Source organism: Chiloscyllium plagiosum, chromosome 5 (genome assembly GCF_004010195.1).
Source record: "Chiloscyllium plagiosum isolate BGI_BamShark_2017 chromosome 5, ASM401019v2, whole genome shotgun sequence".
In the NCBI taxonomy this organism is placed as follows: Eukaryota; Metazoa; Chordata; class Chondrichthyes; order Orectolobiformes; family Hemiscylliidae; genus Chiloscyllium; species Chiloscyllium plagiosum.
In genome coordinates this window covers 7,387,810-7,403,032 of record NC_057714.1, presented here as the reverse complement: position 1 = coordinate 7,403,032, position 15,223 = coordinate 7,387,810, and the positions used below count along the sequence as shown (strand labels likewise).

The 15,223-nt window shown below is 39.6% G+C and overlaps 1 protein-coding gene across 1 annotated transcript in view; it reads right to left on the bottom strand.

Annotated features, from left to right (window-relative positions):
- The window catches only part of LOC122550227 (3-hydroxyisobutyrate dehydrogenase, mitochondrial-like), a 136,579-nt gene that overhangs the window by 89,129 nt on the left and 32,227 nt on the right, over positions 1 to 15,223 (bottom strand). The window contains exons 4-5 of the mRNA XM_043690987.1: positions 13,428 to 13,488; positions 10,964 to 11,080 (exon numbers count right to left, since the gene is read on the bottom strand). Of these exons, the coding sequence (XP_043546922.1) occupies positions 10,964 to 11,080; positions 13,428 to 13,488 (178 nt within the window). The remainder of the gene's footprint in view (positions 1 to 10,963; positions 11,081 to 13,427; positions 13,489 to 15,223) is intronic.

Here is a 15,223-nt window from a genome sequence, read left to right as displayed (position 1 = left end):
ATACCTAACAAGCACCCATGGTACTGGAAAAAAGATATTAGTTAACCAATCCCCTATCCATGCTAATTGAAGACAGAGTTAGGACAGAGTTCAGGATGCCAACCATTAACTAGTGGAGTGCCATAGGCATCAATGCTGGATCGCAATTGTTTACAAGACACTGATGACTTGGATGAGGAAAGTGAGTGTATGAGAGTCAAGTTTGCAGATAACAAGAATAGGTGGGAAAATAAGTGGTTGGGGTGACACAGTTTATGGTGGAATAGAGACCGGTGAAGTGAGTGGGCAAAAGCTTGACAGGTGGAATTTAATGTGGGAAAATGTGAGATTCTGCATGTTGGCAGGAAGAATAGTGTACCTGAACATTACTTAAATGAAGAAACATTGTAGAGAGCTACAACACAGAGGTATTTGGGAGAGCTCAGCCATGAATTCCAAAAGGCTAGCAGGCAAGTTGAGCAGGTAATAGGGAAAGCAAGTGGAATGTTGGCCTTTATTTCAAAAGGAATGGAGTACAAAAATAGGGAGGATTTCTTAAAATGATACAAGGCATCAGTCTGACCACATATAGAATACTGCAAACAGCTTTGTGTCCCTTATCTAAGTAGGAGATACTGGTATTGGAGGCAGTCCAGAGAAGGTTCATGAGGCTAATCCCAGATATGGAGGATTGTCAGATGAGATGTTGTTTCATAGGTTGAGCCTGTATTTGCTGGAATCTGGACGAATGAGAGCTAACCTTACTTAAGCATACAAGATTCTTAACGGATTTAATAGGATAAATCTGGAAAAGTTGTTTCACCTTGCAGAACAATCTATGGCCAGGTGGCATAATCTCAGATTGTACGGAAACCCAAGAGATTGCCATTTAAGACGGAGATGAGGAGGAATTTCTTCTCTGAGGGGAGTGAACCTGTGGAATCCTCAACTCAGAGGGTTGGAGAGGTTGTGGCATGAAGTATAATCAAGGTAGAGTTATTTTTAATCCACAAGGGAATCAAGGATTGTGGGGAAAAGGCAAGGGAGTTGAAGATGACCAGTTCAGCCATAATCTCACGGAATTGTGAAGCAGACTTAAATGGGCTGAATGGTCTACGTCTGCACCTTCAGCTCCAATGAGAGTATCTATTATTCTTCTAATCTCCAGAGAACATGGAAATATTTCATTCAACCTTTCATTCAGCCAGTCCCTCTCACCCAGAAATCAGTCAGGTGAAACTTGGGGGTTGTGCTCCCTCTTCAGCAACTATATCCTTCCTCAGGGAAAGAAGCCAAACTGTATACAGAGGAACCTCGATTATCCGAATACCAATTATCTGAAAACTGGACTATCCGAAGGAGATCTCGAGGTCCTGCAGAAACATTACATCAAAGACCTGTTTCCAACAGTGATCGCATCTTTTATTAAACAGTGATTAGAACTGCTGCCGAGAATAGTCCTAGACTGATGAGAGCGCAGGCACAGTCTCTAAATGACTCACCTACCACCACCCTCCTTCTTTTCTCCCCACATTTTCCCCGGAGTTCTACACAAAGGTGTACCCTAAACACCTCTTCCACAGATAATCTTTCCAACATTGTCCTGTACAGGAAAAAGGTGGAACCTGTCAAAACGTTGCAGTAAAAAGGTGTGTGTTGGGCGTGGTTGGGGCGGGGGAGGTGTTGGATACGGTGTTGGATGGGGTTGGTGGCCGGGCAGGGGAGCAGTATTGGACGGGATTGGAGGGCGGGTGGGGAGGCGGTGTTGGGGGGCAAGCAGGGGGTCAGTGTTGGATGGGGTTGGGGGCAGGCAGAGGCTCATGTGCGGTGTGCTGCTGCCTAGTCTGAACAGGGAGCAGATTTAATAGAAAACTGCGAGCCCCAGAGGAAAGGCATTGAATCGATTAACCAAATAATCAATTATCCGAAGGAAATAGTGCCCACCCATCTCGTTTGGATAATTGAGGTTCCCTTGTAGTTGTGTTCTCACCAAAACCATTGATCGAGTTCAGAAAAGATTTACAAGCATGGTGCCAGGGTTGGAGGGTATGAGCTATAGGAAGAGGCTGAATAGGCTGGGGCGGTTTTCCCTGTAGGGTTGGAGGCTTGAGGAGTGACCTTATAGAGGTTTATAAAATCATGAGGGGCATGCAGAGGATAAGGTCTTTTCCCTGGGGTGGGGGAGTCCTGAACTAGAGGGCATAGGTTGAGGGTAAGAGGAGAAACATTTAAAAAGGGACCTAAGGGGCAACGTTTTTACACACAGAGGGTGGTGCGTGTATGGAATGAGCTGCTAGAGGAAGTGGTGGAAGCTGGTACAATTACAACATTTAAAAAGACATCTGGATGGGTATATGAATAGGACAGACTCCGAGGGCAAAGTGCTGGCAAATGGGACTCAAATAATTTGGGATATCTGGTTGGCATGGGTGAATTGGACTGAAGGTCTGTTTCTGTGCTGTACATCTCTATGACTATGTCTAACTGGAACATGACTTGCATACTCATAGCCCACTCCCTTGCAACTGAGGTCATGTAATTTCTCTTTGTCACTGCTTATTGTACTTATGTTAACTTTGTGATTCATGCACCAGCATTCCCAAATCCCTCCGAATCCCAAAATTACCAGTCTCTCACCACCTTGAGAAAACAAGTCTTCCTTTGTATTTCTCCTCCCAATGTGGCTGATTTCATGTTTCTTTGTTACATGCCACTTATTCACCATTTTGCCCATGAATCCAACATTTTTGGATTTCTTTGCAAACTTCACTCACAGCTTGCTTTCCAAACTAATTTTCTATCGTCAGTCAACCTGGTTAATTCACACTCAAACACTTCCTTTAGCCAAATTGATGTAAACTGTAAACAACTGATGCTCAAGCACCAAACTTTTGGCACTTTCCTAGTAATTGAGTATCGACTCGAAAATTAAGTATTATTCTAACACTGCTTTCTGCATATCAAGCAATGTTAATATATTATCCTCAACCTTGGAAGCCTTCATCTTGTGTAATAACCTTGTCACATCAAAAATTATTTGAAGAACGTAACATATTTTATCCATGGAGTGGCACAGTAGATAACACTGTTGCCTCACAGCGCCAGGGACCTGGGTTCGATTCCAACCCCGGGTGACTGGATGTGTGGAGTTTGCACATTCTCCCAGTGTCTGTGTGGGTTTCCTTTGGGTGCTCTGGTTTCCTCTCAGTGCGCTGGTTTCCTCCCATGGCCCAAAGGTGTGCAGGTTAGGTGAATTAGCCAGGCTAAAATTGTCAGTAATGTTTAGGAATGTGTACGTTAGGTTAGGTGCATTAGTCAGGAAAATGTAGGGTAATTGGTCTGGGTGGGATACTCTGCGAAGGAGCAGTATGGACTAGTTGGGCAGAACAGCCTGTGTCCACACTGTGGGAATTCTAAAAAAAGATGTTGACAGTCAAAAACTGAAACGTGGCTTCCAAACAAAGAAGTGCAACCCCAACTAGAGTTAGAGTTATCGGAGGCAAAATTGGGACACGGGCTCCCAAACCTCAGAGTGTGCACTTGAGTGCTCTAGACAACATCTAACCCTGCTCATCTCTTGGTCTCTCGCCCCAAGTCAGAGGGGAGAGATCCACATAATGTTGGTCCTCTCAAGTGTCCTAGATGACTACTAGTGAGAGACATAACTCATGCAATGTTGTTTTGAATATGCCATAAATCAAACAAATATCATAGGATATTGCAAGAACACATCCAAGTGCTTTCATGAATTTGTTGCCATTGTAGATACTTTGTTTCCTTGCACTTAGCAAATGACAATTCAAACTTTTTAGTCTGTCCAATTGTGTACCTGTGCTGAGGGAGAGAGATAGAGTAATGAGATGATGTGGAAAGCTGAGCTGAAACCTTGGCACTGTTGCACATTATAATTTATGCTTGTTCAGAAGCAGTCCACTTTCTACAAATCCCAGCCCAAGGAGGGAAGAAAACAACTAAGTTACTTGTGAATTAAATCCATTATGTTGAAAGCTGCCTTATTTTTAAAATTTATTCATGGATGTGGGAGTCGTTGACTATGCCAGCATTTGTCATTGCTGGCTTGTAGAAGATGGTGGGGAGTAGCCTCCTTGACGTGCTCCAGTCTTTTGAGCAGTGGCACACCCACAGTGCTGTTACGGAGAGGCTTCCAGGATTTTGACCCAGTGACATTGAAGGAACAGCAATATAGTTCCAATTCAGGATCATGTGTAACTTGGAGGGGATCTTACAGCTGGCCAATCTCTCATTGAACTTCTGTTCTCTCCAGGGTTGTGGCTTTGAAGGTGGGAACACAAACCAACAATTATGGAGTCACAAGGATTGCATTTAGCCAGAAATTAATTATTGAAGCATTTTCAGTGATTAACAACTTACATTGAGTCACAAAGCCTACAGCACAAAAGCAAGTTATTTGGCCCAGGTGGTCAATGCCAGTGTTTGTGTACAAGAACTGACTCCCACACCTTCCATCTAACCTTTATACAAGCCATTAATTTGTCTCTCTTACCTGATCCATCATGGCATATCTCAACTACACTTTACACGAGCATAGTCCATACACTTACCACATTTCATTTAAAGATATTTCTCTTACTAAATTTATTACAACTAATATAATTCTAGCTTCTAGTTTTGGACTCTTCCCAACCACTACACCTTGCTGCAAATAAAAATATTTTGGTTATGCCAAGGATATCAAAATTTAATATTAAAGTTTCAAAATGTCTACTCAAACTGAAATTCTGAAAAACCTGATAATCTGATGCTTCAAAGTTACTTCATTAAAAAAAAACAAATTGGCAAAAAGTTATTTCAACGTATATTATCCTGCCTCCAAAATCAATGGTACTTGAACAGTGTGCAATTCACCAAAGACAAAATTTTGCCGATATGGCTGCAAAATTCACAAACTTAGAAATTGAATTACATAGCCAGAGAAAAAGTGGCATATTTCTATTGTGTCAAGAAATCGATCAGCTATCAAAACAGTGACCATCCAATGCATGTCAGTTTATTAATGGATCCACCCCCAGAGGTGGAAATGTGTTGCTGGAGAAGCGCAGCAGGTCAGGCAGCATCTAGGGAACAGGAGAATCGACGTTTCGGGCATTAGCCCTTCTTCAGGAATGCCCGAAACGTCGATTCTCCTGTTCCCTAGATGCTGCCTGACCTGCTGCGCTTCTCCAGCAACACATTTCCATCTCTGATCTCCAGCATCTGCAGACCTCATTTTCCCTTTCTTTTCCACCCCCAGAGGTGCCAGATACCCCACTATTTTAACAAAGTTGCAGTTTTCAGTTTATGGTTTAATAGTCAAAAGTTCCAATTTTACACTAGTTTGTTGTAGGATCACCAGAAGAAAAAAAGTTAAAAGACAAATTTAGATAAACATGAGGTGCTGCATTTTGGCAAAGCAAATCTTAGTAGGACTTATACACTTAATGGCAAGGGTCCTCTGGAGTATTGCTGAACAAAGAGACCTTAGAGTGCATGTTCATTGCTCCTTGAAAGTGGAGTCACACTAGATATAGGATAGTGAAGGTGGTGTTTGGTATGCTTTCATTTGAGTATTGAGTACAGGAGTTGGGAGGTCATGTTGCAGCTGTACAGGACATTGGTTAGGCCACTGTTGGAATATTGCATCTACTAAGGACCTTTCATGTCCCCTCCTTGCTGCTTTTAGCTCTCTCTTCAGGTCCTTCCTGGTTCAGAAAAGATTCACAAGGATGTTGCAGGGATGGAGGACTGAGCTACAGGGAGAGGTTGAACAGGCTGGGGCTGTTTTCCTTGGAGTGTCAGAGGCTGAGGGGTGACCTTATGGAGGTTTATAAAATCATGAGGGGCATGGACAGGATAAAGAGACAAAGTATATTCCCTGCGGTGGGGTAGTCTGAAACTAGAGGGCATAGGTTTAAAATATAAAAGAGACCCAAGATGTAACTATTGCACACAGAGGGTGGCACGTGTATGGAATGAGCTGCCAGAAGATGTGGTGGAGTCTAGTACAATTGCAACATTTAAGAGGCATCTGGATGGGTATATGAATAGGAAGGGTTTGGAGGGATATGGGCCAGGTGCTGGCAGGTGGGACTAGATTGGGTTGGGATATCTGGTCGGCATGGACGGGTTGGACCGAAGGGTCTGTTTCCGTGCTGTACATCTATGGCTATGACTAAGATAATTTTAAATGATATTAATGACCCATTGCCCTCCAAAAACAATAGAACTGCTATCCAACATCCTGATAACAGTCAAAATCCTCACAAATCATATGTTTAGGTGAGATTGCATCACTGTACAACTTTTGATAGTTGTGTTTTAGACGGCTTCATTGTCCTAGACAGAAATGGTTCCATTTTTACCTACTTGTCAGAGTATCTCCAACAATGGCTCATCCTCCTTGGCAACATCATCTGAAGATACCAGGCCAACTTCCACAAATGCAAATAAAGGAGTGCACAAAAGGAAGGCAGTCACACCACCTGGGAGGAGCAGGGGTGCAGAAGACCCAGAGACAGGCAGTTTGAAAGAAGAAATTAAAAGTAATACAGCAAAGCAATAGAGGCAATTGGCTGATAGAGGAGTGGACAGAGGCAGACCTCAAAGAGGCCTGCTGAGCAGGGAAGAGGACAAATATACAGCCTCCACTGACATAATCAGAACAAGGTAAGAGGCCCTGCATATTCAAAGAGAAGCTAGGCTCCAAATTAAGTAGGACCTCAAAAAAAAATGCAAACTCACATAGTGGCAAATCAGATTAGAAAGACGAATCTGTGACTCAAAGACTGATGTGCTAGAAATGGACTCTGGTTCACTGACACCAATAAAGGAAGTGCGATCTGTATTGTTGGGACTGTCTACACCTGAACCATATTGGAATAGTGTTCCAGGGAAATAGACAGAATTTCAACCTGAATAATGGGTGGGAGGGATCAAATTTGGAACGTGCTCAACGAAACAGGCAGAGAGAAAGCGGTTTATAATGATAAACTGACAGGGAGAAAGAGTACAAATCTAAACATACACCAATATTCAATGAGAGGTTACACAAATAATAAAAATAAAATTAAATGTACTGTATCGAAATGTATTTAGCATTCGAAAGAAATTAACCTTGAGTGCCATTAAAAAAATTACAAAGACATGGCTGGAGGATGTCAGATTGGGACCGGAGTATAGAAGGACACATTACACTTCGGAAGGACAAGAAGCTATTAAAACCTGATGATATTGTTAATTTATTATGTTATTAGCATGAGAGCGACAGAGAATGAGTTAAGTTCGGGAATCAGTATGCACAAGTGAAAATCAGAAACATTTTGGGTTCAGTTCTGAAGAAGGGTCTCTGAACCAAAACATTAACTCTACTTTTTCTCCCACAGATGCTGCCAGACCTAAGGTTTCCAGAAATTTCTGCTTTTGTTTCAGAGTACGTACAAGCAGTTTGGGTAAAGGTGGGAAATGCTAAAAGCAAGAGATCATTTGTGGAATTGGTGAGGCCCTCTCAGAAACTTGTCAGAAAGGTATGCAATAATCATGGGTGGATCTGATTCTAAGTAGACTGGAAAAAAAGAACAGATGGGCTTAATTAGCTTGGAATAGGAATTCATGGAATGTTTTCAGGATAGTTTCTGAGAGCAGCATGTTCTGGAGTCAACCAGAAAGCAGACAAAATTAGATCAGATATTGTGCAAGGTGATGAGATTAATGAATGACCTGTGGTAAATGTCTCTTTTTTTAATATAGTTTTATTAGAAATTTAACATTTTTACACGTTTACAAAAATAAACAAAACTCTCAAATACAAACATTGATATACAATTAAATCAAATACATAATAGCAAAAATTTAACAAAAGAAAAAAATATCGAAAAAGAAAAAAAAACAAAACTCAACTGTCTACTAATCTAACCTACAACTAACCAGAGTGTATATTGAAGTCTCTTACATGCTCGGAATGTGTTAACATCAGATATAATAAAACCCGTATTCGTGCGGGATTCCTCTCCTAAGGGGCCCCGGACCAGCCAGGTTTGTAATCTCAATTAAATAAAAGCCCTTGTTAGGATAGCCGAAATATCTGTATTTATGTAATTCAAGAAGGGCTGCCATATTTTATAAAATAATTCGGTATTTCGGTGCACCATATTTGTGAGGAAGTCAAGGGGAATACATTCCATAATTAATCTGTGCCAATTGAAAGTCCAGGGGGCCCTCAGCGGCTTGTTGCTTTTTAAAGAGGGAATGTATTTACAATGCTTTAGTCTTGATTATATTTGTAACTTCAACCTTTTAATTTTTAAATAAGGCACTCTGCTATCTATAGATCACTATAACTCTACTCACAGAAACTGATGCTGCTGATCGTCCAAAGTCTCTAACATACAGAAGTGTTGTCCAGTTGGTCTTCAATTAGTTTTCTAAAGATCTATCTCAAAGACTTTGGAGACTTGTATGTTTTAAATAGCCAGTGCTGCAAACCACATGGTGATTTTACGTTGATCAGGACATTTTACTTGTAACATAAATAAAACTGGACATAATTAAAAATCACACAACACCAGGTTATAGTCCAACAGGTTTAATTGGAAGTACACTAGCTTTCGGAGCGACACTCCTTCATCAGGTGATAGCACTACCACCTGATGAAGGAGCGTCGCTCCGAAAGCTGGTGTGCTTCCAATTAAACCTGTTGGACTATAACCTGGTGTTGTGTGATTTTTAACTTTGTACACCCCAGTCCAACACCAGCATCTCCAAATCAAAACTGGACATAGGTATCGAGGCACTAAAGAATCCAGCAAGTATTTCTGACAACTAATGATTACGTGCATAATTTACTCTCTTCAGAGTCTAGGATAGCATTAGCTATTAAGCTGCAAACACCAGCATCCTTCCTGTGATCCCAAAATAAGATGGAATGAGATCTTTATCCTCCAGGCACATGTTATGATACAGTATACTGACTGTGACATATAACAGTACTGAAACCTCCACAAAGTCAGCTGTGGAAGCACCACATTTGCTGAGAAAATCCTGCAATTTTGCTTCAGACAATGTAACATCTCAACTTCAAAACTACACATCTGCATCAAAACAACAGAGACTGAACTTGGCAATTTTTATTGAATACTCATTTTTATCTTCGTCTGTAATTAATAATTGTGTGCATGTGAATAGTGTATTATCATTACTAACCTCCAGAATAAGTGTGTAGGTTATTTAAAAGTGAATTTCTCCAGCTATGAGTAAGAAATATACATACCTACATACAAAACCATTGATCACGGGCAATGAGGGAGGAGCCACTTTAAAACTTTACATGACACAAGAGTCCAACTGAGTGGTTCAAAAATTTAAAAGGGATTGGGACAGAAAGTATTGAAAGATCTTCCAAGGACACATACAGAGCCGGACCTCAGTGTAGCCTGTTCTTTTAAATACACAACTGGCCACAGACTCCTAATATTTCAAGTTTTGAATTAAAGTAACTAAATCCCGAGTTTGTCAGGGATCATTTGTTAATTTCCTGTCTGAAGGAAGAGAGCAGAGAACTGTTCACTTTCATCGTCTGTTTGCTGAGTGAGAAGTAAGATCAGTTCTATCCACATTTGTACAAGCTTTAGACTAGTGTAATACCAAACCAGACTAAAAGTGCCACCACCCAGGTCAGGAATCTCTGACATATAATTTATTTATCGTCAAGAAGGATTTAATCAAAGCAAAGTAAATTTGGACCTTAACACTTGTTCATAAATTCACATTTTATCTCTAAACTAAAGCTTCATAATGATTTGGATTCGTCTCATCTCCTCTAATATATCTCTATGTCCACCTCCTGAAAGTACACACAAGGAATGTGTGAAAACACACCACTCCATTCAAATCACTAATGACTGATGCTTGGAGGAATGATGATCCAAAATTTGTAACAAATGTAAAGAGAGAGAGAGATTAGAAGAAAACTTTCAAAAATATGGCTCTTAGAATATGCAAAACATTTCTGCACAGAGCATTTGAAGCTAAATCAATTACACAATTAATATTTGAAAGGAAAAGATGTTAATATTGGCTTTTTTTACAGCAGGGTCAGAGTTGGTCCTACACTGTTAATTTAAACAATTATTACCACTATTAAAAATAGCCACAAAAAGAATGTTGTGCAAATAGGGTAATCATTCTTCTAATAATATTACAGTTATTTTCTACTCACTGAGGATTTTACTTCTAACTTTTACTCTCAATATTAGCTATGCTTATAATTTAGGCTGTTAAGATTGCAATTAATAAGCACACTGACACTTGGCTTAAGGTGAAAATTACTTCTCAAAATTATTTCAGGCCGTAGATGTGAAATTTAAACCTTTGAATTACTAATATTAATGTATTTGGTCAGGACTAATTTGTAACTAACTTGCTTCTTATGTGGGAAATTTGTTAATGAAGCTTGCAACCATTAGGGCTTCACAAAATGAACATTCCACATGCCAACTGATAATTGCTAAACCAGCGAATCTGAATTCAACTAATTCTCCGATGACTGCAGATAATTTAAATCATCCTGTGTGATTATGCTATCGGTATTGCACTTTCTGGTTTGGAATTTTAAAGGTTGTACAGGATGTTCAATGGGATCACTCTGTCAATTGTCAGGTTAGTAAGTGCACCCTGGTACCCAATGATCGTGCTGGAGTTGAAGCTCAGTCTTTGCATCTGAGCCCTTATATCCTCCTTTCAACCTTTAAGTGAAAAGGAATATGCTGAAGGTTTTTGCTACTTGTTCATATAAATGAAAGGTACTTCTCTGGAACCAGTTTCATACAGTGCTGTTGGCCCTCTACAACAGCCACCTTCAGACCTCACCCTTCCTTTCTGAAGAGTTTCTAGACTTTGCAAGCCATATCCCTCCATGCTCAACACATCCTTCTCAGGACCCCAATCCACCCACTGCTCCTCCCTGGCTTACTTCACGTCCTTCCACCATCCCATGCTCAAGTTCTTCCTGGATGAGCTCATAGCTTTCCACGACCCCATTCTCACTATCCTCTGCCCTGCCTGTCACAGTGTCCATTGCTGGGATTCCCTAAAGAAGAATGTTATTCCCAATGTCATTTACAAAAATCTTTAGAATAATCTAACTCAAACTTAGTTGATGATGCTATGGCTTTGTTTTCAGATCACCGTACCAATGTTTTTACTCAATTATGATACCTGGAGCCTACTCATTATATTTATAATGTTGTTTTTATGTGCTAGGTTATTTGATTGTCACCTTCTTGCAATCTTCATGAATCTCCACATTAAGTTTTAATATTCTGGTGTCATTCTGGTCAATATTTCAAGTCAATATTTAATTTCTCACAGTCTCACATAGGCTGCAGATGAAAACTTCTGAAACTTTCCAATTGTATCTATGTGAACACAATGGGCCTTTAAATTGGAGACTTAATATGGTACAAAGTATGAGGCTATTGCAGGAAAAAAAGTAAAGTACTGTGGGTGCTGGAAATCTAAAATAAAAATAGGAAGTGCTGGAGAAATTCCGAGGATCTGAGTCTATACACCTGTGGAGAGAGAAGCAGAGAAACGCTTTCTCCAGCATTTTGTATTTTTACTTCAATTAAGTGAATGTTATTTTCGAGCTCAGCTATGATATTATTGTTCGAAAATAAAAACTAAATGAAACCTTGGGCTAATAAGTAAATTGATTTTATGTCAATCCAACTTCATCAAACCAAAGACTAAAACTGTGTGTATACATTTATTTAGGTACTCACCTAGCTGCTCGATTTTATTTAGTCTCATTACATCACGTGAAAAGATTTTTAGTAATTTGGTTTACGTAAAGCACTACACCTTAAAACAATGTTAAGCCTTCAAAGGTATTTTTACTCAAATCTTTTTCTCAATGATTATTTGTCTTCATTTTGCAATTTCTGTCCTAGGCAGTATGGCTCATGGTCAGCTGTGATCTCATGGATAGTAACTGTCCTCTGATGTCACACCTACCCATGCTTCATCAGACCAGCAGGCATTTATTCTGTTTCGCCTCATCATTCACAGTTTTCCAATAGACTGACTGTCAGGTTTGCTGAATGACTAACAGGAATGAGCACAATGGGCACTTTCCTCCCTAATTAACTCAGAATGTAGTAGCAAGGAAAATTGCTTAACGAAACAATTAACAGCCACGAACTATGTATAGACTCTTGCAACAGAGCTATCTAGCATACAGGCTGAGAAATATGTTTGCAATATATAGCAACAGCCTTTATGAGCTTTGAGATGTTGTATATGAATTGCTAACAATTTGTAAAAGCAACCTTTGAGTTTTTCTCCCTAGTTACATAAAGAATCAGAGAGGCACAATCACGGTTCCCCACTTCCAGTTTGTTGATTCAGTACATCCAAATGACCAAAGCTGTTTTTTACTTTGAACATATGCTTAATAAATACTCAGTTTATTATCCATAATTTATTTTTAGTCAATTTACTTCTACATAAAGCTTATGAGAAAAAAATTGTTTCTGAATACTTTCAGGCTACAAGTTACTTATGCCTGTTTGAATGAGTCACTATAATGCCTTTTAAACATAATCTACAGGCTTCTGACCTGCATCAGATGAGATTTGTTTGCATTCCCATTGTTTCTAAGGATTACTATTTACTGCTTTGTGGTAAAAGCATTCTTGCAGCATTATAAATTCCCATTCCTACTGCTCATCATTCAAAATAAAAACATTTACCCAGCATCAGTTTGGTCTGGCGAGAAAGCAGCAGGTCGTAGCTCTTCTTGGGCACTTGGTTTATGCAAGGACAGTGACAGGAGGAGCATTGCTACTGAATGTTATTTATTCAAATATCCTTTTCATGACATAGATAATTTAGATTTCTATACATCCAATAGTAACTTTCCTACCCCTTGCCAGAAGCTTGTCTGTCCAACACCACTCCAGAGGCTCTGAGAATGAAATCTTGGTTAATGCACCAATACTGAGAGAGTGCTGCACTGTTGGAGAAGCAGCATGGTGGCATAGTGGTTAGCACTGCTGCCTCACAGTGCCAGAGACCTGGGTTCAATTCCTGCCTCAAGCAACTGTCCATGTGGAGTTTGTACATTGTCTGCGTGGGTTTCCTTCCACAGTCCAAAGATGTGCAGGCCAGGTGAATTGGCCATGCTAAATTGCCTGCAGTGTTAGGTGTAAGGGAATGGGTCTGGGTGGGTTGCAGGTCGGTGTGGACTTGTTGGGCCGAAGGGCCTGTTTCCACGCTGTAAGAAATCTAATCTGCCTCCTGGATTATGTTAAACGAGACTTCATTCACCCATTTTAATCCCATGGCTCCGTTTAGAAGCAGAACAAGAGAATTCTCCGCGGTTTATCATCTCCAATATTTAACACCCATCTAACATCACTTGAAAAGCAACTTACCTGGTTATTCTGACTCTGCTGCTTTTGGAACCTGTGCAAATACAAATTGGTTGCCAGGTTCCTACAACAGAAGTGGAGTAACCTTTGTTGGTTGTAAAGCACTTTGCATTATCTTGAGTTTTTAAAAGGAATGATGTAAATACAAAATTATTTTAAAAATAAATCAGTCACTCAATTATTCTGTTTATCATTGTTACAGAGATAATTAATTTCTGTTTGAAGTTTATATTACATGTTATTCCTTACTTCCTGAGACATTGAAGATGCTGGTTTACATTTATTTTGGTCTCAAAAGCTTTCATTAAAGAAAAATAACAAGTATCATAAATAAACAGTAGCATTTGTGTCTTTAATTAGGACACATTTATATATGCATCTTGATTAGCATCAATGTTCCCATACTATTATGATTTTATCAAATCCTGTGGTTCTTGACTCAAAGTGGTAATTAAGTGGCAAAACAACGTAAGGGAGAGGTGAAAGAGAATCGAATTTAGTCTGAAAGAAGCAGGCTTCTGAAAATCAAGCTTTTAATCTCACTCCACTGTCCAGCACCTTACCTCGGCATTCTCAGAAGAATGAAAAGACTCATAGAATTTTCACGACAGCAAAGTCAGCATCTGGCCATGAGAACTATTTCCTCTCCTGCAGAAGTTTATATTAGCAAAAGCATAAGGCAATCTATCAAGTGTGCTCATCTGCATCACAACTTAAAATTTCATCCTGGCAATTAGATTCAGCCTCATGTGAAAAGAAACAATCAGACAATAATAGATTAATAATTAGATCAGTCAGGACTTTTTAAATGGTTGACTCATCACAAAAGTGGCTGGAGGAAAAGAAATAGCCATTGGAGCTCAATGTACAGTTAGGTAAAGAACGCTAGTCAAATATATTATCGCTTCACTACATTTCTTTTTAATCTGTGCTCTTTTCGCTATAACACCATTTGTTAAAGTGAAGACATCACTATATTTTAATTTCTCCTCCCATTTGGTGCTGTCAAGGAATTATTCAGCAAATCACAAGGAGTGAAATAGAGTGTTAAATGACATATTAGGAATAAGGGTTTATTTTGCAATGAAATCTTAGCATTTCGGAGACATCATTGCAGCAACATTATGTTCACATTGACTTTAAAAGAAGCAACAAATTGGAAATGTTCAGAGAAAAATGGAGAAGGTCATTTCACTTTTGGAGCCTGTTTTACCATTCAATAAGGCTGACCTGTGATCCTATTCCATAGACCCATTATTTCCTCATGTTCCTTAATATCTTGACTAACAATCCTAAGTCTCAGACATATGTTTGACAACTGTCATAGCACTTTGATGAAAGGAGATCCAAATTTTTTTTTAAGTTCAATCTTGTGGTGTGGGCGTCATTGAAAAGGCCAGTATCTATGGCCCACCACAAAATGCCCCACGAACTAAGTGGCTGGTCAGTTTGTTTCAGAGGGCACCCACCTCAGCCCCTGCTCATCCTGTCTTCATCTGGGGCTAAAATATCAGAGGTGTGGTTTCAAAATAGAAGAATATCGATTCAAGTTTCAATGGTGTGTGAATATCTTAAGATATTATAGGGCCTGAAACAAAATTAATTACTGGATTAAAGTTGCTTTGCTCAGTTGCTGCAGAATGAAGCCCAGTGAAACCAACTTAATTATGTCGAGATTAAGCAGGCTAAGAAATCTGGCTGCATTGTGTGATAACATGTTTTCTTGGTCTCAGGAAATTGCTTATGTTTTATCCAGCATTCAAACCAAAGGGTAATTACATTTGCTGTTACATTTCATT